Source organism: Gekko japonicus, unplaced genomic scaffold, assembly GCF_001447785.1.
Source record: "Gekko japonicus isolate JY-2015 unplaced genomic scaffold, Gekko_japonicus_V1.1 scaffold427, whole genome shotgun sequence".
NCBI classification, from domain to species: Eukaryota; Metazoa; Chordata; class Lepidosauria; order Squamata; family Gekkonidae; genus Gekko; species Gekko japonicus.
The window spans coordinates 208,734-232,201 of NW_015163101.1; the positions used below are offsets into that span (position 1 = coordinate 208,734).

The 23,468-nt window shown below is 48.8% G+C and overlaps 1 protein-coding gene across 4 annotated transcripts in view; it reads left to right on the plus strand.

Moving 5' to 3' along the window:
- BRD3 (bromodomain containing 3) overlaps positions 1-23,468 on the plus strand; it is a 65,733-nt gene that overhangs the window by 25,340 nt on the left and 16,925 nt on the right. For 2 of the 4 annotated variants that reach the window (XM_015406743.1, XM_015406744.1), the window contains exons 5-10: positions 6,178-6,401; positions 8,498-8,869; positions 9,956-10,084; positions 12,492-12,683; positions 14,277-14,342; positions 18,055-18,296. In XM_015406743.1, coding sequence (XP_015262229.1) covers positions 6,178-6,401; positions 8,498-8,869; positions 9,956-10,084; positions 12,492-12,683; positions 14,277-14,342; positions 18,055-18,296 — 1,225 coding nt within the window. The remainder of the gene's footprint in view (positions 1-6,177; positions 6,402-8,497; positions 8,870-9,955; positions 10,085-12,491; positions 12,684-14,276; positions 14,343-18,054; positions 18,297-23,468) is intronic. The other 2 variants (XM_015406745.1, XM_015406746.1) reach the window with 1 other exon arrangement.

A 23,468-nucleotide genomic window follows, 5' to 3' on the forward strand; every position in this document is an offset into this window, starting at 1 on the left:
GAGGCAGGGAGGAAGCAACTTACCCTCCCTCTTCTCCTGCCTCCTCCTGGCTGAATGAGGGCCGGAAGCGGGGCGGCCGGAAGCAGGGGGCGGGGCTTCGTCATGTGCCCAGCCCCCCCGTACCTCACCCGGGGGAACTGCGTTCCCCCGCGTTTCCCCCCGAAATGACCTCTGGACATGCCTAAGGTGATCTCCAACATCTGTGGAGCGGGCTCTTGAATTGGTGGACTCTCAAGCCATGTAGATCCGGTCGTGGGTGCCGAAGGTCAGGAGGAGGAAAAGGTGGAAGGAGTCCTTTAGAAATTGAGATAACGTCATCATTGACATGGGCCTAAGGTAAAACTAGCAGTATTATCTTTTAACACTCAACACAACTTGTCTGTGATGACTACATTTATCTTGTGGAGATGTAGGGGTTCTCTATATGAGTCTGGGCCAACATAAGCAGCTGAATGAGGTGGTGGAATGGGGCATTCTGTTGCTGAGTTGAAGCCATAAAGCTGAACTCCTTGCAAAGAGAAAGTTTAGCTTGGAAAGCCGTTCTGACCAGCCCGTCTCCCAGAGTGCTAGAGTTCAACTTAAGGGAAATGTAGAGAAGCATTTGTTTTTTTTAGCATGCAGCCTACTAAAGAGTTCTGGGGAACCTGAAAGCTTGCACGCCCATTCTGTGTTCAAACTCCCAAGTTGCAAGTCCATCCCCGTATTCCAGGTATGCAAAAGGGTTGGCCAAGGTTCACGGGGAGAGAACTCTGCATGGATGGAGGCGCTCTGGTAAATAAAAGAATATATTTAACAAATTTTAATATTTGAGTCCAGTGATACTTTTAAGACCAACAAAGTTTTATTTTGGGTATAAGTTTTCTTGTGCGCACACATTTCTTCAGAAGAAGAAGAAGAAGAAGAAGAGATTGGATTTATACCCCGCCCTTCACTTGGGGTCTCAGAGCGGCTGACAAACTCCTTTCCCTTCCCCTCCCCACAACAGACACCCTGTGAGGTGGGTGGGGCTGAGAGAGCTCTGACACAAAGTGCTCTTTTTCAAGGACAGCTGTGCCAGAGCTTGTGACTGACCCAAGGTCACATCAGTAGGTGCAAGTGGAGGAGTGGGGAATCAAACCCGGTTCTCCCAGATTAGAGTCCGCACACTTAACCACTACACCAAACTGGCTCTCTGGCACGAGACAGTACTTGAGCCTCTCGTGCTTACCTGAGGGGCCTGTGTGAAGAGGCATGCATGCACACAAAGGCTTCTATCCAGAATAAAACTTCGTTGGTCCAAAAGGTGCCCCCACTGGACTCCGACTTTGTTCTGCTGCTTCAGACCAACACGGCGAGCCCACCTGTGTTTAATATTAATAGCTGTGCCTTGTAATACTGTGCATGTGTACGTGGTGGGGTGGCACACTGTCGTCACGTGGCTCTTCTGACTGATGGCAATTGTGAGTGAGAGATGTGCAGTGAGGACCACTGGGCTAGAGATTTACTCTCTTGAGGACAAAAGTCTGGGAGTTCAGAGAACCCAGCAGGTAGTTCTTTGTAATGCGACAGTGATATGTCAGTTGTCTGTTTCAAGAAAAAGCAAATTAATGCCTGGGTGGTGGAGGGTGAAGAAGGAAAATGGTGCCGCTGCAGGTGGGACCTTGTGAAATCCATGCCTTCACATGGATGAAAGAGATGATAACTCCAGTCTTTCCAACATGTTCAGTTTGGGGAAGATTTCAGCACAAAGAAGGGAAACACAGAAGGTGGGTGATGAGGGGGTGACCTTGTGGAGACGCTAGAGATGTAAAATTTCCGGAAATTTTGAAGCTCGGAAAAAAACCCGGTTTTTTTCCGGTTTTTTTCGGGGAAAAACGGAAATTTTCGGAAAAATTGAAAAAAATGCTACATTAGCATTTCTTTTGTCTTTTCTAGATTGAAAGTCATTCTATTACTTTAGGAACATAAAATATGACTATGGACATTTTTACTTGGCATGAAATTATCACAACTAGCATATTAAAAATATAGTGTATCTAAACAATTATTACAAACAGAATACCCATCCACATGCAAAAACAAAACTGAAACTTTTTTATTTTCTTCTGACAATCGCACCTCCTAAAGGAAGAAATGCATCTTGTTCTTGCATTGGAGAGTTCAGTTTGTAACCTAGGACTTAATTGTCCTCAGGGCACAGAAATTAGATCAATCTGATACCATATATATATATGTGTGTGTTTGTGTGTGTGTGTGTGTATGTGTGTGTGTATATATATAAGAAATGATATGGAAAATATTTGAACACCTTGTCTTAAAATATTTTATTCATCATGTTAAAATAAAATGTTCCACAATCAATTTTTTTTTTCTTTTTTCAATTTTTCCAATTTTTTGGAAAAAAATCAAAAAGGCTTCAGGAAAAAAACCATTTTTTTTCCTGAATTTTTCCGTTTTTTTCCCGGGCCTTCACATCTCTACGCTTTAAAAAAAACCCCACCCCACTCCATGTAGAAGTGGCCCCACAGCAGAATGCAGCAGCCAGATTCATTTCTGATGTGGACTGCAGAGAGATTAGTTTGCCTGTGCCCCGTACATTGGATTGGCTGCCAGTCTGCTTGTGGGCGGGTTGGTCACCATTGAAGCCCTTAATGGCATTGGCCAGTGATGCTTGAAGGAGAGAGCGCCCCTTCTTCCCCACGTTCCCTTCCTGCTTATAAAGATTCTCGGAAGACTGTTCCTTAGCAGTCCTACATAACCTCCGGCTGGTGGCCACTTTTCATTGTGGCCTCCAGACTACAGAGCCAGGGGCCTGCCAAGCTGCGCGGACCTGGAGATCTGATTGTTGTTAAAAGCTTGGAAGACGGTAGATTCAGGCATATAACTCCATATGAGATCTGACCTTGGCTTGCTGCTGTCTTTGATTTCTATGGTTATAATGCTGTGTATAAGTTGATTTTAAAATGTGATTTAAATACATATACATTTTAATATGGCTTCCCTCAGCTAAATGCAAATAATGTGGGTTCTCTAAGCTAACTGCAAACGAAACACGTTTTTTAAATCAGTAAGAAACTTGATTTAATAAAGCAAATGAAAGCTAAGTTTTGTGCAGTGATATATTCCGCGAACAATGTTGCTGAAATTTGGAATCCATGCACCCTTTGCTGTGATCAGAGAAACATGTATGTATAACATGTCAGGGGAAAGGTTAGCGTGTTTGGAATTTGTCTGTTCAGAAGAAAGGTGACTCAAGGATGAGATATTTAGAGGCTAACAAGAAGGGGGACCCGCGATACTTGCGGGGGGGGGAGACGCTCCACGGGAGAAGCAGCCGCAGGTGAGTCTTCTCCCCTGTCCCCCCCTGGCGGCGGCGCCTCGCTGGCCCGCCGAACTTCCCACCGCCACCGGCGGCGCTTCGCTGGCCCGCCGAGCTTTCCCCCTTCCCCCCTTGGCGGCGGCGGCAAGGTTTTGCTGGCCCACCAAACCTTCTCCTTCCTCTCCCGCAGGCGGCAGTGGTGGCAGCGAGTCCTCACCGATCGGCCAAGCCTTCTCCCCCCACCCCTCCCACCGCCACCGAAGCCATTCCAAGAGCATTCCCTGCACATGCGCAGGGGACGCTCTTTTACTTTTGGGGGAATTTCAGTATCCCCCCTATAGTTTTTTACAGTTTTTAGATTTTTCTGCACATCTGGGGATTGCTCCAGATGTGCAGGAAAATCTCCCTGCCCTCCAGGTGCCCCCGATGTATGGATTTAGATATCCGCACACAGAGGGCTCCTTCGCTATTAGATATATCGATAAAACTGTGCTTCTTGGGCTTGAGAAAGTATGTAGGGAAGACAGATTTGAGTCCAGGAGCTCCTCTGCGACCAACAAGTATTTATTATATAACTTATGCCCATGGCGGGGCTTGCATTCTTCTCTCTTCCGCTTTATAATGGCAACCCTGTGAGGTAGGTTAGGTGGAGAGAGCGTGAGAAATAGTAGAAGGCTGCTCATGTGCCATGTTCATTACCTTGTAAGATCAGGGAAGCTCATTCTTATGGGACATTAAAAAAATTTCCACTGTCCAGTCTCTGACGCTGAGAGCAAAATGGGTTGAAGGGGGAAGGGGTGGACAGTTCCCTTTCTGGCAGTTCTACTCTGTCAAAGGATGCAGACTTCAAAGAAAGCTGTTTGGCTCTAATCCCCAGTAGAGGAGAGGCAGGAAACCCTAAATGGGACAGAGATGTGGGAATCTGCTCCTCGTAGCTGTCGCTTGCATGGATGGGGATTAGACAAACTCTAGGGGGACGGGGCTTTCAATGACTATGAACTGTGGTGGCTAAATGGAACCTCCATGATCAGAGACAGTGTACCTCTGAATGCAGTTGCTAGGGGCAATGTCAGAGGATGGCATTGTGTCTTTGCTTGTGGGTCTTTCAGGACAACTGGTTGGCTCCTGTGGGAAACAAGATGCTTGTTGTGAGCCAGGCTGGGAGTGGCGTAGGGCATGCTGTCAGAGCGCAGGGTGAGTAAGGCAAGAGCACCAATTCCAGAAGCACAGTCAAGGTCTCGGTCTAAGGTTATGCACAGAGTCAGGAGTCTAGCCCGAGGGTCAGTCCATACAGCAGGGTCTGAGAATCCGAGAGTTACAAGCAGGTTCAGTAACTAGACGAAGGCAGAGTCAGGAAACAATTTGAAGAATCACAGGGTTGAGGCAGGATCCGATGCAGTGGTCACAGAGTCAGAGGGATTTTGACTTGTTGCTTCCATATCTCACAGCCTCCCTTGGCTGTTTTTTATAGCCATATGTTTAAACGTCATGCTTACAGCCAGCTGCTTGGGAGTAATCCTGCAACTACTCAAGCAGCTTGTGTTGGGCTAAGAGGCGTGCACTTTGTTGTCTCTCCTGTAGTTCTGCTCATAGCCTCCATCTGCAGTGCTCTAAGGGAGTGGGTGATACTGGAGGGCTGGAAACAATCAACTGAGTTTCACCTGTTGAATCAGGGCTGAAGGGTGTCAGTGGCTCTGCACCAGCTGTTGGCTGTGAATCCTGGCAGGCCTTGCAGCTCATCTTCCTGCTTGCTGGCTTCTGGTGACCCAGAGCTAGCTACACAGGTCTCCTCCTGAGGGGTCTTTTCTCTCACTGAGCCCTGGATGACCCACAACAATGCTTCATCAAAGTGGCCTGCATTTTGGTCCGCTGGGGATCTTGTGTTCCTTCGTGCCTCTTAGGAGCAGGAATATATGCAGATCTTTCAAAAAGGAATAGACACTGGTGTTGCTGAGCTGTTCAGTCATGAGAACTTGACCTTCCGGGCAGGAGCACTTGTGTGGTGCAGTAAAAAGTGTTGGATTTAGATGCAAGTTCAAATTCCTCCCTTCCCCAGTAAGCTAAAGCAAACCGGTTGTCTTGGGCAGATCGCTGTTTTGGTGATCAAGGAAACCAAATGTTTAAAAGACGCAAAATAATAATAATCTAATAATAGGAGGTGAGGTGCTAGAGGCTGGGGTCAGAGAGCCTGTGGTGGCAGGGGGCAGGCGGCAGGGAGACCAGCCGAGGGATGAGACAAGAAACCAGGCTCTTGTGTGGACAGCCTGCCGCCTCCCGTCCCTTTCCAGCTGGCTACATAAGCTGAGCTTGATCATAGCAACGTGCCTGGCGGTCACTGGCAATTAATACTTCTCTCTGGCCACGGAAGCTTTATAGAACTGGCTCTTCTTTTTTTTAAAAAAGGTCAGAGGTGGCCAACCTAGGCACGGGGGGAGGTGGTCTGCTTAAAAAGGGCGTGGGCTGCAGAGGGATTTGTAGGGATCCTGCCTGCTTGACAGAGTTCAGGACATCTTCTGTCTTGCAAAAAGGGAAGCGAGACCTGGGCAGGAGGTGGTTTTAATCTTCTCAGAAGGAAAGCCCAGAGATAGGAATACTGCCAGTTTTCTCAGGTCCACTGTTTGAACTCAGAAGTCCCTGCTTCAGTTTTGCTCCTCTCTTGGGCAAGTGCAGCCCACAAGCCTGTGTTTCTTTGCCCCTGTCCGGGTTCCCTGTGATGTTGCTTCTAATGTTGATGGTATAATGAACAGCATACAAAACAACCACCAATGAAAATGGCAGAACGCCAGGGAATGGGGGGAGGAGGAGTGTCTTGGTATATCCCAGGCTAGAGCTTGGCCTTTGCCACCTGTTGGGTTTAACCTGTCTGTCTCTTCAAACAGGAGCGCAGCACACCGCAGCTGTGTCTTCTGTGTCCCCGCCGGCCCCCTTCCAGAGCGTTCCTCCCTCGGTCTCGCAGACGCCAGTCATTGCCGCCACGCCTGTGCCAACCATCACCGCAAACGTCGCCCCCATCGCCACTCCCCCTGCTGCTGCACCCCCTCCGCCTCCACCTCCTGCCGCTCCCATCATGCCAGTAGTTCCTCCAGCGCCACCTATTGTCAAGGTAATCAAGAAGCCAGAGGAGATGAGCTGTGCCCGCAGAGGTTGGGGTTTCCCCTTCAAGGGAGCGGAGCATTCAGCGAGGCTTGGTGTGGGGGGGCAGTGGGGGGCGGTGTGTGCATCTCAGATGTGAGCTGCTTTCCTTTAGACTGTCTGCCCCCAAAACACCCCCTAAGTCCTCTCAGGTTGGAGGAGAGATGGCCACGATCGGGAGATTTGACGTGGTTTTGGTTTCTTAGTAGTACTCTTTTAAAAGAAAATGAATTGCAGCCCCCAACTAGAAAGAAATAAAAAATATAACTGCAGTGGTGGTGAGTCTACAGATAAGCATCTGTAAATGGTTTCCAAATATCTAGAAATAGGTCCATCCATAAGTGTCATCTATCTGCCATACATGGAAATGTTGATAAGGTTGTGAAGTCCTCGATCCATTGGATTACTGGATGTGGGCATTTATTGCTCCAGTGTCGTAATCTAAATCTTTTAGCAACTTTAAGGGCATGAAGGGTCCATTTTTGTTGACCATCTGCAGGAGGCAGGCAAATAGTTTGAAAGTACATAAGCATCCTCAAAGATCCATGAGTATTCTAATACAAAATTGATATGAATAATTACTTCCTCCCAAAAAGTCTGTATAGCCAGACAGGCCCAAAGCATATTAGGAGATGTGTTGTTTAAACTGTTAACTCCAGAAACTGGGCACTTTACTTATTCCTTTACTAAAAATGTGCTGTGGTGTCCAGTATATCCTAAACATAATTTTTTGTTGAAAAAGCTGCAGCTTAAGGTCCACAGAAACAGGTATAAGATTTAGGCCTTATCACATTGCTTTGACAGAACAGGGTGATCTACCGCCTTCTTCCATTCATTCATGTGACTTTGCATATCATATCTTAGCCCTCTTGGGAAGACACGTGTTGGCTGACCTGAACATGTGTGGGGCCCCACCCACACACGATTGCTACAGTGTTAGCCCTCGTGTTCCATACGAGGAGCGGGTAGCATGGTTTTTAACACCCCTCTTCTGTGCACCTTGAGGAGGAGTCTTACCTCTGTCGTCTCTGTTGCCTCCAGACATGGAGCTCTGTGGTTTTCCAGAGCCTCAGCTTTTATTTTCCATTTTTCAGACCCAGGGGAGATGTGGTGCGTCTCCTGCTGATCCCTGCTGCTTGTGTCGCTGGCCGTGCCATAGCAGGATGGCCGCTTGAGCTTGGACTCCCTTGAAGGGTTCTCAGTAGGGCTTTGCACTTTTTTTCTTAATTGGTATTTTTTGGTTTGGGTCTATTGACCTAGAAAAAAATTCAGTATTTCCAAAAAATTCCAGTTCTTAATACCAGAATGGTATTTGGATCTGGGACTTTTCAAAAATCCCAGGGTTTTTTTTGGGTCCAATAGACCCAAGTAGAAAAATACCAGTTAAAAAAAGAGAAGCCAGCCTGATCCTGAGGCTGGCTTGGCTTCTCCTGTGACGTGGTTTAAACGGCACTGCAGGAGACCCTGGCCCCAGGATCTGCGTGCTGCGCGGGGAGCTCCCTCCCTGCCACATGCAGACCTGTGTGGGATGGCCCCAGGATCTGCTGTGCCGCAGCTATAGCAGACTGTTGTCCCGTCCCCTCCCCCCCCCCCCCCCGCCATTTTCCTGAGAAAACCCAGATACATTTGGGAAGCCAAAGTATACCCGAAAACTACTGATAAGGTATTTTTCGGGTATATTTTCGGCTGAGGTAGATCTGAACACTCCTAGTTCTCAGTAAGCATTTCTCTCTACATGCTCAAAGGCACTCTCCAGGTGTTTCACAGCTGTGTTCTGGAAGTAAGACCTGGTGAGTCATGGCATGAGTTGAGGCCTTCCTAGAAATCTTATTCAGCATTTGAAGTTGCCTGACCCATCCCCAATCACATGGGCTAGGAATTTTCTTTTTTCTTTAATAAACCCGAAAGATGAGATTTGTGGGAAGCTAGATTCTGCACCTCCTGCTGTCATGTTTCTGTGCTGGCACGGAATTCACACAGGCCCCAGCCATCACCTAAGAACAGCCTCTAGTAGCACTTCAGTGAGAAAACCACCAAATTCCTTTCATCTGTATTTGTGAATTTCAGAAGAAGGGAGTGAAGCGGAAAGCAGACACAACCACGCCCACCACGTCGGCCATTACTGCCAGCCGGAGCGAGTCACCCACCCCACTGTCGGACCCCAAGCAGGCAAAAGTAGTGGCTCGGCGGGAAAGTGGGGGCCGGCCCATCAAACCACCAAAGAAAGACCTGGAAGATGGGGAGGTCCCCCAGCACGCGGGCAAGAAAGGCAAGCTCTCGGAACACCTGAAATACTGTGACAGCATCCTTAAGGAGATGCTGTCGAAGAAGCATGCCGCTTACGCCTGGCCCTTCTACAAGCCCGTGGATGCCGAGGCCCTGGAGCTGCACGACTACCATGACATTATCAAGCACCCGATGGATCTCAGCACTGTGAAAGTATGCCCACCTTTTCCACCTCCCCGCATCATAAAGCTCACTCGCCTGTGGTGCTTGGTTTCTCAAATGAGAGGGCTTTGGGTGGCCATCAAGCAGAGGTGGGCTGTCTCAAGTACAGGTGGGTCTGTACCGGAGGGCCACCCTTGTTCCCTCTGGAGAGAGCTGCCTCATGGGACCAGGTGGCACGCTGGGGCCGCTTGTGTCATCCGAACCCTGCCAAGTGTGCAGTTGCAGTACCTGCAGTGGGGGCTCTGGGGTGCAGCAGAGAGCAGGTCAGCAGTCGCTGCCTCTGGCCTGCAGTTTGCTGCATGAGTCTCAGAAGCATTCCCCTCTCACCCCTGTGCCGGGAGTGGGGGGAGCTCAGGCGGCAGTGGTGAAATTGGCTGTCTAGACCATCTGACTTGGGAGGATCCTGGCTGAACTGGACGCCTGACTGCACCATGCGTGTGTAGAGTTTGGCATTCAGCATCCCAGCTTTGCTCGGCATCAGACTCCCTGCAAAGACAAGGAAGTATACGTGGACAAATTGTGCCAGGTGAAACATTTTATGTGTTTCCATTTATTCCGTGATTTTTGCATAACTTATTCCCGCTGTGCCGGCTATGGGGAGGGGTACTGAGCTGTGCGGAGCAGTGAAATCCCCCTCACCACCCCAGGAGATCTTCACGACCTGTCCTCTTCATGACTTGCTTGTGAGTCGCCCGAGGGCGTCTGGCTTCGCTCTGAGCCAGCGGGGCTCTTCCTTGTGTTCTTCTAGCACAGACTTGCCTGAGGCCCACTAGAAGCTTTCCCAGCTGCTGTGGAGTATCATTTCCCCACATCCTTCTGGCTATTCTTATTCTTGAGTACTTTTAAGGTCAAAAGGGCCTGTAGTCATTCTCCCCATTGGTTGCAGTGAGATCGCAAGATGGATGGAACTGTTTTCCTGACCTTTTGTGGTGGGGGGGGGGCTTTTCTGTATTGCCCATTTCATCTGTGGATGCATGTCACTTACAGCTCTTCTCTTCCTCACCCACTTCCTGCCCAACCCTGCCCCCTTCATTTTCTCCCCTCCCCCCACCCCTTTTTGGCTTCCTGTGCTTGCAGAAAAAAATGGACAGCCGGGAATACCAAGATGCCCAGGGGTTTGCGGCGGATATTCGGTTAATGTTCTCTAATTGTTACAAGTACAATCCTCCCGACCATGAAGTTGTGGCCATGGCCAGGAAGCTTCAGGTAAAAGGTGGTTGAAAAATAAAATAAAACTGGAGCCTGCCCCATGAGAAATGCATTCGACTGCAGAACGACTGCAGGGGGGTCCCCAGCCTTCTTTGACCCTGCGGAAACCTTTGGAATTCCAGCACAGGCGGGTGGGCGCAGCCACAAAATGGCTGCCCCAGGTGGCAGAGCCAGCAACAAAACGTTAGGGACTGTGGTCATGCATAACTCTTAATAGTAACTCTTCAACATTTCAGGCAGAAGTTTTGCCTGAACAAACATATTGTTTAAAATTAAAAACATTTTCTTGCACGCACACAGCTTATCTGGAGACAGACAGGGAAGAGCCTTGTGCTGTGGTGGCCAGTGTTCCCTCTAAGCTGACTTAGTGTGAGCTAGCTCACAGTTTTTTAGCCTCCTGCTCACACATTCCTGTCTTAGCTCAGGGAGGATGGCTCCAGAGCAAACTGATTTATGCAGTAGCCCAATCGCTCGCTCACAACTTTAATGCCAGTAGCTCACAAAGTAGAATTTTTGCTCACTAGACTGCGCAGCTTAGAGGGAACATTGGTGGTGGCAGCTGCTGCTGCTGCTGGAGCTGCGTGTGTTTGAATCTGCACAGCCAAGCAGGTCTCCAGAGGCCGGTTAGGAACCCACCCAGCCCCTCCCACTTTCTGTAAGCCGCTGGTGGGCTCCAGGGTGCCCATGGCACCATGTTGGGGACCCCCTGCTGTACAGCCTGAAGTGTGTCTTTTTCTGGTCAGCCTTTTGCTGTGTTTTCTGCACCTGTTTGGAAGGAAGCAAGCCCAGAACAGTGACACTTGTGCAGAGGTGCAACAGGCAGCCTCCCTTGAGGGAGGGAAAATCAGCTCTTCATCAGGACTGATTGGAGCACTCCAAACTCATCGGGCGCAAAGGCGCTAGACATTCCAAACTTTCACGGAGGTCACCCACTGAGCTCTGTGTGAATCTTCTCTGGGCAGACCCCATCTGGTTTTAATAAATCTAATGTAATTAAGAACCAATATAATAAACATACGTTGCATTGATAACAATTCTGAATTATACTCTTATAAGTATTTTAGCAGAGTGTGGTCCAGCATCCCCCAGACTTCCAATAACAATATTCCAAAATATTCCAAATGAAATCACTCTGGGATATTTCGGTTCTGATGAGTCATACAAGTGTGCCACAGAACATTTTGGTGTTTGCTGGTGCATATAGTGCTTGAGGCTTTGGCACACTGAGCTGACCTTTCTTTCTCTTTTCCTGGGTATATTCAGGGCTGTGTGTTCCCTGGGATCTGCCCCCCCCCCCCCCCCCCAGTTAAAATCAGTCACCCATAGTATCCAGATTCTGCACCAAGAGAAACTGGATTGAGGGCTAAACTAGACACGGGTCCAACACGTGGCTCCTGGCACAATTTTAAAGGAAAATTTCGCTGTTTAAAAATTGCCCCGAGGGCCCAATCGGGCCAATGCTGCAGTGGTACCAGATGATCTTGTCCCCCTCGTGCACCTTTTTAAGTGCCAGAAGAGGCATTGGGGGCTGTTTCGGCACTCTAGAGAGCACGGGTGTGTGTGTGTGGGGGGAATGGGGACAAGATTGCTTGCTGCCACCACACCACAGGCTGAATCAGGATCGGGCACTTGTGGAAAGTTTTAAATGGCTAAAGTTTCCTCTAAAAAGGTATCGGCCACTACAGGTTGGATCCCTGTCTGCTGTAATGTATCGTTTGGCTCTGAGGAACAAATATAACCCGCATAACCTATTCCAGTTTTGGTAGCTATGAGGAGGGATAACAGTACTGCGGGGCAGTGCCCCCTTCCCCCGTCACCAGAATCTAATTCAGCCCCTCCTTCTTGGGCTTCTGTGATTTCAGCACACAGACTTCCAGCATATTTTTGCATGTCATAAAGGCTAGATGGCGGCTTGTTTGTTTAATGTAATGAAAGCTGAGATCCTCGGGAAGCTGAAGTCATAACGCTGCACTTTTCCTGCGCTCCTGGGGAACGGAAGAAGACTTGGGGCCCTGATTCTTTCTCTCCGTTTGAGAAGCCACAGTTCTCACCCAGGTGCCAGCCAGGCTGAGACTAGCACTGCTTGTAACAGCCCAGCAGCAGCAGGTGCCTTCAAAACCATTTCCTCTGGCCTTCTTGAAAGCGGGTCTGTCTAAGTTGTGTCTGAAGTTCTGTGATAAGAGCAGTCCCCCTCCCCTCATCCCTGACTCGGAATACAGTGTGCAAGTTGGGTGTCCTTGCATGAATGCATTCCACGGGCATGATGTGCTTCTGAGTGTGGGAGTGAGAGGTGCCTTCAGCCGACCCCGGGTTTGGGAGCATCTGCTAGAGAGGAGGCTCCCGGGCCGGCTGCTCTTGTGCGGTGTTTTGTCCCTTCCCCTCCTGAAGGCCGCTGTCCCCGCAGGACGTCTTCGAGATGAGATTTGCCAAGATGCCGGATGAGCCGGCAGAGCCTCCCCTGCCGCCGCCTCCAGCAGCGCCCGTGGTGAGCAAAAGCACAGAGAGCAGCCACAGCAGCGAGGAGAGTTCCTCGGACTCCGACAGCTCCGACTCGGAGGAGGAGAGGGCCACGCGCCTGGCGGAGCTCCAGGAGCAGGTGAGAAGCTCCCTCCATTCCGGTCAGGGTGGCTGGCTGAGGCCCACTCCCGGCTTGTTCAAGGCCAGTTCTGAGAGACCTAAGAGCCTTGGCTCATGTGGCCACAAACGTGAATGGCCCACTAAAAGGTTTTACTAGCCCACATCATGCCTTTGGGGCTGCTTTAAAACCAACCAACCAAAAAAAACACACCCCTTTGAAAAATCTCCCTCTCTGCTCATGTGAAGGTGATGGCGCGTGCCCCAAGCAACCAGGTGAGCCTGCAATGTACCTTTTTGTCCTCAACCTTGATGCAAGGTGTCAGAGAGATCCTGACTTAGCCGTGGCCACCCAGGAAGCATTGTGGCTGAGCAAAGATTTGAACTTGAACACCACCACCCTGGTCAGGGCTCCTCCGTGTGCCAGGGTGATTCCAAACCTTTTCCGAGTGGCCTCACCCGGTCATTGTTGGCTTGAGTACTTCACTCCCCCTTCCTAAATTTATTAAATAAAATTTAAAAATATTTGTAGTTTAAAACAAAATAAATCATTTTTTGCAACTGTCACCTTTATTGCAACTCAGAATGACAATTCTCATGCAGACTGGCCCTTGAAACCAGGTGGACCGACTTAAGAGTCCCATTTGCCAAACAGACCGTTTCAGGGCCCCCCCCCTCTCCCCAACTGCAGTCTGTGCTGCTCTCAGAATCCCTCTCCTGGTAGTGGGTGGCTGCTTGCACAGTGGACGGGATCCTTGGGGTCCAAGCCTCCGCAGTCTTGACCATTATCCAGGAAAAAGTGCCGTATGGCATTTGTGAATTAAATCTAACTTTGTTTTTTGAATTGCTTGAGAATTTTGTGACACCCCTTGAGATAATTGCCAATATACTGTGGGGGTGGGGGTGCAAAGCCAATGGGGAGAATCTCTGTTCTCTTGGGTTCATAGTTTCCCAGTGTATTAGGGGAGGGGCTGTGGCTCAGTGGCAGAGCATCTGCTTGGCGTGCAGAAGGTTCAGTTGCCAGCACCTCCAGTTTAAAAGGACCAGGCAGTAGGTGATGAGGAAGACTCTTGACTGCCTGAGGTCCTGGAGAGCTGCTGCCAGTTTCAGGAGACAACACTGACTTTGATGGACCAGTGATCTGATTTAGTGTAAGGCAGGGTTCGTGTGTTCTTGTTTATCTGGCCAGGGTGGTTGGGTCTGGGAGATGTAGATTCAGTTCCCACCTCTGTCAGAGACACACTGCAGTGCCTTCTTTAAGTTCCTAGGCCTCAGTTTGTTATCTCTAGAATAGTAGCAGGAGTGGCCACGGAGGGTTGTTATGAGGAAAAATACAACTGTGAAGCGTTTTGCTGTTTGAGTGATCGGCACTGGAACATTCGGCACTGGAACATTGGATGGCCAGGGATATTTAAGCAGCCATGAGGGACAGAAACTTGACACCTATTAAAGAAAGCAGGGGAAACCCCAATTCTCAGTGGGAGATCAGAACAGGAGTGTGATTTTGTGGCAATGCAGCTCCTTGGATCCTCTGCCCCTGCACCCTTCCCCACCATCTGGAATCGCAGTGTGGACACAATATTTGCTTCCCTTGCCTCTCTTCTTGTTCACACAGGATTGTTCCCGATCTTTGAGGCAGTGCTACAAGGTCAATGACTCCCGAGACTGGAATGGATGGAATGTATTTGTTTATTTTTATTTTTTTTATTGATTTCTTTATTCTTGTACAGATAAGTGTTCTGTCATATTAGTATTTAGCTGTGAAAACCTCTGTGGGTGTCATAATAAGAGATACTGAACTTTTCTGTTAGTCCAATAAAACTTCACCTGGGGATTTGGACACTGAAGGAGGTTACCCCTTGGCCTGGGGTGGGATTTCATCAGTGGCGCCCTGCCTCTACTAAAACACCTGTAAGAGAAGATGGAAACAGATCAGAGGGTGACCAAGAACAACTAGGGCCAAAGTCCTTTTGTTGCAATAATATACTTGTGCCCAGGCTCCATTAAAAATTAGTCTCTAGAGCTTCCATTGTGGAGTTATAAGGGGAAATGTGCTGCCAGCATATTTTGCCTTATAACTCTTTAAGAAAAAGGTCTAAAGACTTAGTTTTAAAAAATAAATAAATGAATGAAAGCTGGGAACTACTACATTGCAATAATAGATTGTTATAACAATATTGTGCCATAGTGATCTGTTGATTACCATTTCTTGTAAAAGACAACCCCCCCCCAAAAAAAACCCCTAAAATATCTATGTGAGGGGGTGGAAATTGTGGCCAAAGGGTTGAGGTATGGAAAATGGTTTCAATATGGGTGGGGGGCCTTCAACCATAGACACCTTTCCCTCCACACGGCATCCAAAGGAGCTTTGACTGTGATCTTTCCAAAATGATCATACTCTGCCAGGTTTGGGAAAGATGGGGGGGGGGACAACAGAAGTAGAGTAAATGAGGATGATGCCATGTGGATGCTCCTCAAACCAGCGCTGCTGTAAGGGAGCCAAGGTGGAGCCAAACATCCACATTGCAACAGCCCAGATCTCCCTTCCCAGCTGGCCATGCAACAGAAGGCTCAGGGGTAGGATAGGCTGGAGCCTCCACTGGGCAGGATCCCGTGGGCCCAGGCCTGTGACTACCCGGCCTTTGCCCATCAAATTAGTCTGAGAGGGGCCATTACTCCAGGGCAGAACAAGTGCTTTGTGTGCACGAGGTCTTCTACTTAGTCTCTGGTACCTCCAGTGAAAGGATCTTGGTGATGCTGGGAAAGATCTCTGCCTGAGAGCTGAGAGTGTTTCCACCAGTCCAAGCAGACTGGTTGGACCAGTCTTTACTGGTTGCCTGCCAGTTAGTCTGATAGACTACCCCGAAAGTGAAGATGAATAGCCAAATCAGGCCATAAACAATGCTCCCCCTAAGCTGTGGAGTCTTGTGAGCAAAAATTCTACTTTGTGAGCTACTGGCATTAAAGTTGTGAGCAAGCGATTTGGCTGCTGCATAAACTAGTTTGCTCTGGAGCCATCCTTCCTGAGCTAAGACAAAAATGTGTGAGCTGGAGGCTAAAAACTGTGAGCTAGCTCACACTAACTCAGCTTAGAGGGAACACTGGTCATAAATCCCAAGGACAGGGTCTGGTTAATTGCTTTTAGTTGATGTACAGTGTGTAGCACACACTAGACTAGGAGCCTTATACATAACTGAGGATGATAAATGGAGAGATCTTGGGGCCTTCAGGGGAATGGCACGGTAACAGTATTTTCAGTAAACAACTAAATTCCTCCTTGCAGTGTTCCTTTGATGGGTGCACTCTTTGTGGCGTGATCATGCCTCACAATTGTGGTGCTTGAAATCACTGTATTCCCTGGAGCGGCATCTCCTCTTTCCAAGAAATTGCCCAAGATTGCTGGCTCTGGTTTTCAAAGTTTCTAGCCCTCATGGTTGCAGAGATATAAACATACCATTTCAACCAGGGAAAGGCAGCACAGTCACTGAGGCTGGAGGTATCATTAGAGAAAGAGGCTGCTGGTAGCCTCCAGCAGAGTTGTCTTGACTCTGCAGGGCAGCCTTCCCTGCTGTATCTGTGAAGAGGGAACCACCAATGACATGGCTGACCACTATTTTCCTCCCCATTTGATATAATAACTCCTGACTTTTATTCCATTTTATGTGCATGTGTTGACTTTATAATTCAACCTTTCTCCCACCCAGCCTTTAAGGCTCGGGGTAGGTTAATATAGTGAAAAGCAGCAGAGCTGAGCCAATGGAAAGAGTCGTAGTTCTGCCTGTTGCAACCGTTACGTGCCATTCAGACAAGGAACTGGGAAATACTGGGAGTTGGACGTTGCCACACCTCTAGAGGAAGGGAGCCCTACATTGTGCAGCTGACCAAGAGGACGTTTCCCTGCCCCCCTTCAGCTCTTTATGCACCACAGTTGCATCCCACAACAACAACAGCCCTGAGAAGTAGGCCAGGCTAGCAGTTTGACAAATTGCTGTCCCCACCGGGTTGCCAATGCCACCCGTCTTTTTTCTGGCCCCATCCCTCTTTCAGAGCATTCTGGCACACAAGAGTTTGCCAGGAGGAGCATTTCTGGTTTGTTCCGCTGTATTCCAGGAAGAGCCTGCCAGGTTGTTCTTAAAAGCGCAGGAGCTGGGCTGGTGAGGATGGTGAGGATGTTCGCCCCCACCCCACTCTGCCTCTCTCCCCGTGCTCGTTTTCAAGGCAACAGAGGCAGCTGCTTGGCTACGTGGGTCTCTGGCCGCTGAGGACAGAGTGGGGCAAAGGAGCGCGTCACTGCCGCCGTCTCAGGCACCCCCGAGCACTCGGACTGCCAGGAGTGCAGCCGACAGTGCTAAAAGTCAGGCTGGTTCTCACAGGGTGGCGCTCTCGTGAGTGAGGGTTCCTTCCTGCCGAGACTGTCAGGTGGCTTGTTGATATTCATCAGCCTCTGAAAAACTGGACTCAGGCTTGTTCTGCATAAGCAGCAAAGTGAGAAGGGAACGAGACTGTAGGTGAGGGGGTGGGGAGGCCATATTTTTCAGTGCTCCCCTATGTTTAATCACATCCTTGCAAGTGGAAAACTTGGTAGAACCTGATGTGCTAGCCTTCTCCTTGCAGGCTCTTGTGTGGGGAGATTTTAAAAATTGTGTCCCCCCCCCATTTGCAGTGAGAGTGGCCCAGTTCAGTCTCCCACTTCATTCTCCCGTCTAGACTGTGCCTCAGTTCTGAAAAAGAGACAGTGGGTTTGCACATGCCAAGGTCCCCATCGTGCCAGGGGCACAGCAACCATTATTGGGCTTGCAACTGAGAAGGTGTGTTCCCCCCCCCCCAAAAAAATGTGCTGCATATGAGAACTGGCACCTCCATGTGAGAGTTGTATATGTAAGAGCAGCTGTGATTTGCACAACCGTTGCAGCTTGGGGGGGGGGAAGTCAGTCTTGGTATTTGTGCAACCACTTTATGGATGTCTTAGTTCTCAGCAGGCCCCGCACATGGCCACCAACCTGCACCGAGGGCTTTAGCGAGTGTGGCTCATTCTGGAAATGAGCTGAGGTTGATGGGCTTGCAGCTGGCTTGCATGTGGGCATTTGTGAGCCCATTCACACATCATGTCCATCTCTGGATGACTGTGGCATCAAGTGAAGACTTGCATGTGTGAATGAACCCTGATCACCCTGGAGCAAATGTTCCCATCACCCACTGCCAATTCTAACACAATATTTTTCAAGAGAATTGATTCAGATGTTTGCCTGAGAGTGACTGAGCGTGAAAGGGTCGAAGAGTGTGAGATCAAGTGCTTTGTGTGAACTGTCCCCGCGAGGAGGCCAGAGCGGCACGGGGGCCCTCTCCAGAAGCACCTGACTTTCTTAGCTTTGATCCTCCATCTTCCCCGCCAGCTGAAGGCCGTCCATGAGCAGTTGGCTGCCCTGTCCCAAGCTCCCGTGAACAAACCAAAGAAAAAGAAAGAGAAGAAGGAGAAGGAGAAGAAGAAGAAGGACAAAGAGAAGGAGAAGGAGAAAGAGAAGCACAAAGCAAAAGCGGAGGAAGAGAAGAAGGCCAAGGTGGCCCAGCCGGCAAAGCAGGTGCAGCAGAAGAAGGCTCCAGCCAAGAAGGCCAACAGCCTTCCCGTGGTGAACAGGTAAGGGGCACCTGGGGCTCAGCGTGTTGGCCAGGTGAGCCGAAGCCGGGCAGGCAAATCCCCCGGAAGCAGCAGGGCTCCCAGCCTCCGGAACGGCAAAGCCCACAGAGTCCTGAGAAGCCCGGATGGTTATGGGATGTCTTGTGGTAGTAACTTGTCTGGTGCGTCGGGTGGTGTGGATGGATGGGCTTCTACCCGCTCACGCAGGCCTGGTGCAGAGCCGGTGCTGCCTGCTTGTGGGCTTTTTACCCTCTCCCCTCAGGCAAGCACCCCACCCCACACTTCCAGTCTTTGCCCTAAAGTTGTTTGGAGTTACATCCGCACTGCTGTTTCTGTTAGCCAAAGCTGGGGCAAAGTACAGTCTGCAAACGGGTTTCCCGCCAAGGCTTCACAGCGTGGTGTGGCGAGGGCACCCGTGCCCGTGTGGTGCTAGCGATCACGAGGAGCCCAGGAGGCCCCGGGCGCCCCTGGTGAGCTCAGGTGTGTCTGGGCAGCGCTCTCCCTGTGCTGAGCCACCATAAGGCCAAACGTCAAGAAAACAGAAGGCAGGAGTGGGTGAATAACGTGTCTGTGTACAGCACAAAATAGATGTTGCTCAAAGAAAGTACCTACATGTGTGCAAGAGAATAGATGCATTTATCCAGGAGTCCTTTCGGATTCAAAAGCGAAAAGCTCTGCACCCAGAGCCGAGTTCTTGAACCCATAGGACTGCTGCAAATGAAGCACGCGTGCACAGTTTCTCTTGTATAGAATTAATAGAATTTCACTGCCTAACCTGGCCTTGGTAGTCATGGGGAGGGTCGTGCCTCGTGGATTGCTGGCGGTGTTCCTCTGCAGCTCCTCTGGCTTGTGAGGCTTCAGCAGGTATGACCGGCATGGCTTTCAAGGATCCCTCCACAGCCATTTGGGTGAGAACCTGGCTGCATGTTGGGGGGGGACGGGGATCTGGATTCTGCTGCCAGTGCTGCATACAAGCTTGCATGTCTCCAGCAGTGTGCAAAGAAACTTCAAGCAGTCTCTGTGGCCGCCTGTTCTAAGTCTCAAAAGTTCTTGGGGAAGGAGCTGTGGCTCAATGGTAGAGCCTCTGCATGGCATGCAGGAAGTCCCTAGTTCAATCCCCAGCACCTCCAGGTAAAATGATCCAGTGGTAGGTAATGTGAAAGACCGAGGACCTTGGAGAGCTACTGCCAGTCTGAGTAAACAATACTGACTTTGGTGGACCAAAGGTCTGGGAGGGTATAAGGCAACTTCATGTGTTCTTGTGCTATAGCTGGGGAGGGCTAGAAGCTTGTCTTTCCCTTTGAACCACAGTTGGCATTCTGCAGAAATTCTGGAACTGCTGGTTCTGCTGTTTGGAAGTCCTTTCCTTATCTTTATCTGTAGTCCAGTTTGAAGATAAAGGTTTTTAGAAGGGCAGCTGCAGTGGCCCCTTTCCTCTGAGCCAAGCACCATATTGGCTTTTGTTGGTCAGCAGCTACATTCTAAACTAGACAGCCCAGGGTGTTTCCACCGGGTGAGGATTCTCTGTCCTGCATTCATCTGGCACTGGAGTTTTCTGCATGCTGTCCTCTGTCAGCTGCCATTTCCCCTGCATTTTTCACCTGATGCACCACCGGAGGGGGGGGGGAGCTTTTAAAAAAATCAGTAATTGTAATAGAGATACAACACCATAGCACTGCAGCAAATATTGATTTTTGTTAAAGCCTGCAAAAGGCCCTCTGATGGCATGGTGAGGAAGATGGTGGCTGTGAACGAGAAGAAAATGTCACCAATGTGGGTATATAACTTTCCATGCAGATGGTGTGCTAACATATGTGGACAAGGTTCTTTCAAACCTGGTTTGCGCTCTTTTCTGAGGGAGAGAGCGTGGCAAGGATGGGGAAAACATGCAATGCAGATTCATCGTCTTGGCTTCTGTGCAGTCCCACATTGGGACTGTGCATGCTCAGAGCCAGGTGCAGTGAAATGTCTAGCTGAAATGAAAAAGGAGGGAGCGCGCCCTCTCCTTGGAACACACATGCCATTTCCTGCCCAAGAGTCACATGTTCCCCCCCTTTCCCCTCAGTTTTGTCTTTGCTGCCACAGGGAGAAGTCACATTTCTAGCATTCTTGACCTGTTTACAAAAAAACAACACCCCAAACAGTTAAAAGTTTGAGCTTTGTTTGCCCTTTGGATTGGTGGGTTTACCATTCCTTTCACTTTGTGTTTAAAAAAACCCAAAAAACACCTGTCAGGATCGTTACAGGCCTTTGCCCCTGTCTCTCAGCCTCATCTGCGATAACGGCACAAAAACCTCTTGTGGGACAAAGATGTCTCACGCAGATGAACCTGATCTGTGCCTTTTATTTTTGGGTGAACACCAAATGTCTTGGGCTGTAGACATTGTCAGCTGTTTTTGTTGAAAGCTTAAAAGGAGAGTGCTATGGGGCAAGGCCTTATCTGTGCCTCAGGTCCCGTCAGCTAGGTCATCTCAACCATCTTCGGTAATATCAGTTCCGTCCGGTTCAAGATCAGAACCGTCCCAATGGGTTCTGTTGAAGCATACGTTTTGATAGCTGACTTCAACTGGGGCCCCAAGAAGCTTCGCTGAACCCCTGGCCAAAAAGCCTGAGCACCACCAAAAGCCTACACAAGCTCAGACCGTGCAGGAGAAAACCTCTGCTACAGAACTGGACCGGCCAGCGGAGCTGGAAGGTCTTCAGTTGCCTCTGCCCCCTCAGACCCCATCGATTCATGACAGGTCGCTTGTTCCTTCTCTACTGGAGGATGAGATTGAGCAAGATCTACCGCCTTTCCCTCATGTTCACCTGCCTTGCCAGTCAGACCTGAGACCAGTCCCTCAGTGGCCTTTGTTCCTGCCTATGCCATGGCTACTCCTACATTTAACCTTGAGTGGGATGATTATTTCCATCACTGGAGATCAACGTCTCCGCTTTGGATCCGAAACCTAAGGACAAGATCCTGGGAAGGTTGCACTCAGATTCTCCTGGTTTGATAGCCTTTCCGATTCTGGATGGACTGTGATCTGTATGGGGAAAAAATCACCCTCGATTTTGGCTACTTCGTGGGAGGTGGAGACCTTGTATTGCATTAGGGAAGAAGGTTGCCCCTTCTTATTTACCCACCCACCTCCCTCTTCGCTCATTGTTGAAGAGATGCAAACCAAGCATGGCTGAGAATCGCACTCTACACTTAGTGACAAAGAAGGCCATGAGCTGTCGGGAGAAAGCTTTACTCATCAGCTGCTGTAGGACTGAAAAATCTGTTTTACAGTTATTGCAGATAAATTCCTGATTTGTTGTATTACATCTGCAAATGCCTATTTTCATAGTACGATACACGAAAAAGACAGAAGATATCTCTGCTTTAAATTCAATGACAATATTTTCCAATATGCCATGTAACCATTTGGGCTGGCTGTGGCTCCCCGTGTTTTTACAAAATGCATGGCAGTGGTTGTTTCTCACCTTGGGTCTTTATGACACTGTCTATTCCCTTACCTGGATGGCTCCTAACAGCTCCCTCAAGGGAACTACTGTTGCAGTATATTCAGTGTGCATTACAATTGTGTAATAATCTAGGGCTAGTTGTTAATTGTAAGAAATCTAAGCTGGAACCTGTACAGTGGGTTCATTTTATAGGCTTCATTTTGGATTCTATTCAGGAATGTATCTTTTTACCTACAGATAGGGGATGTGCAATTCAGGCCCTAATATCTGATGTCATCCTCACCACTGACACCTCCTTTAAGGGTTGGGGTGCACATTGTCTAAACTGGACCATAAATTTGACCCTTCTTTTTGTTTTCTTTTTAATTTTTTAAAATTTTTAATTCATAACATATAGGAATACAGATACAATAAATTCAGATAAAATAAAAATAGTTTAATTTGACCCTTCATGGTGTTCGGATGGGTAGGGAATGTAAATTGCATATCAGTGTTTTGGAATTAACGTGCCAAAAACACAAGTGCCCAGCACTTGTTTCCTTTGCAGCTGTTATCTGGCAAGATTTTTCAAATTCAGATGGACAACACTGCCACAGTGTACTACATCAACAAGCAGGGTGGCCATGGATCAGTGAGATTATGCAGAGAAGCTATGGCTACCTGTTGCTATTATTATTTGTTATTTGAGTTTGTACCCCGCCCCCACCGAGGCAGGCTCAGGGCAGCTGACATTATAACAGCACCTAGGACTGGGTTACTCAACACTGTATGGTTCTACAAGCCATCCATGTTGCAGGGTCGGACGACACAAGGGCAAATGCTTTAAGCAGAGTCAGTGCTTCCCAACACGAATGATCTGTAGCAGACACTTATATCCAGCCCATCTTTCAGAAATGGGTTTCACCAGATGTGGATCTTTTTGCAATGAGACACAATTGCAAAGCTCCTCATTTCTGCTCGCTTGCAGAAAATGACCTTCTCTCTAGGGGATGCATTCCAAATTCGATGGCAGGGGGCTCTGTTCTGTGCATTCATTTCCTATCATTCACATACTATTGGCTAAAATACAGGCAGAGAGAACCAGTTGCATTGTAGTGACACATTTCTGGCCCCACCAGTTTTGGTTCACCACTCTGATACAGTTGGCACACAGTACCTACAAGCACTACTCAGAGGCTCCAGACTTGCTATCCAGGGAAGGGTGAACCACTACAATGTTCAGAGGTTATGCTTAACAGCTTAGAGGATTCTTCTTCCAATGTAGGTCTCTCTGCTGAAGTAAGGAAAGTGTTGGTGGAGGCTAGAAAACCACCGGATTGTCTTACAGATTTAAGTGAACAAGTTTCTTCACTTGGGCCCTATCTAAGTCCCCTGTCCCACAGGTCTTAGATTACTTTTGTGGGATTTAAAATCCTCAGGACATACCACAAGCTCCCTTAGAGTACATCTAGCTGCAGTTCCTGCCTCTTATATATGTGTAGAGTAGACAGTAAGAGTTTGTTCTCTCATGAGCTTTCCAAAAAGTTTTTAAATCCTCCAAAAAGTTTTTAAATCCTAACATGTTTCCTCCAGTGACTCCTATGGTACCACAATGGTCACTTAGCTTAGTTCTTGCACATTTGATATTGACCCCATTTGAACCGTTAGTCAGCTATGACTTAGGCTGTTTATTTAGAAAAGCTCTTAGTAGCAATTACATCTGCTCAGAAAAGCTCTTAGTAG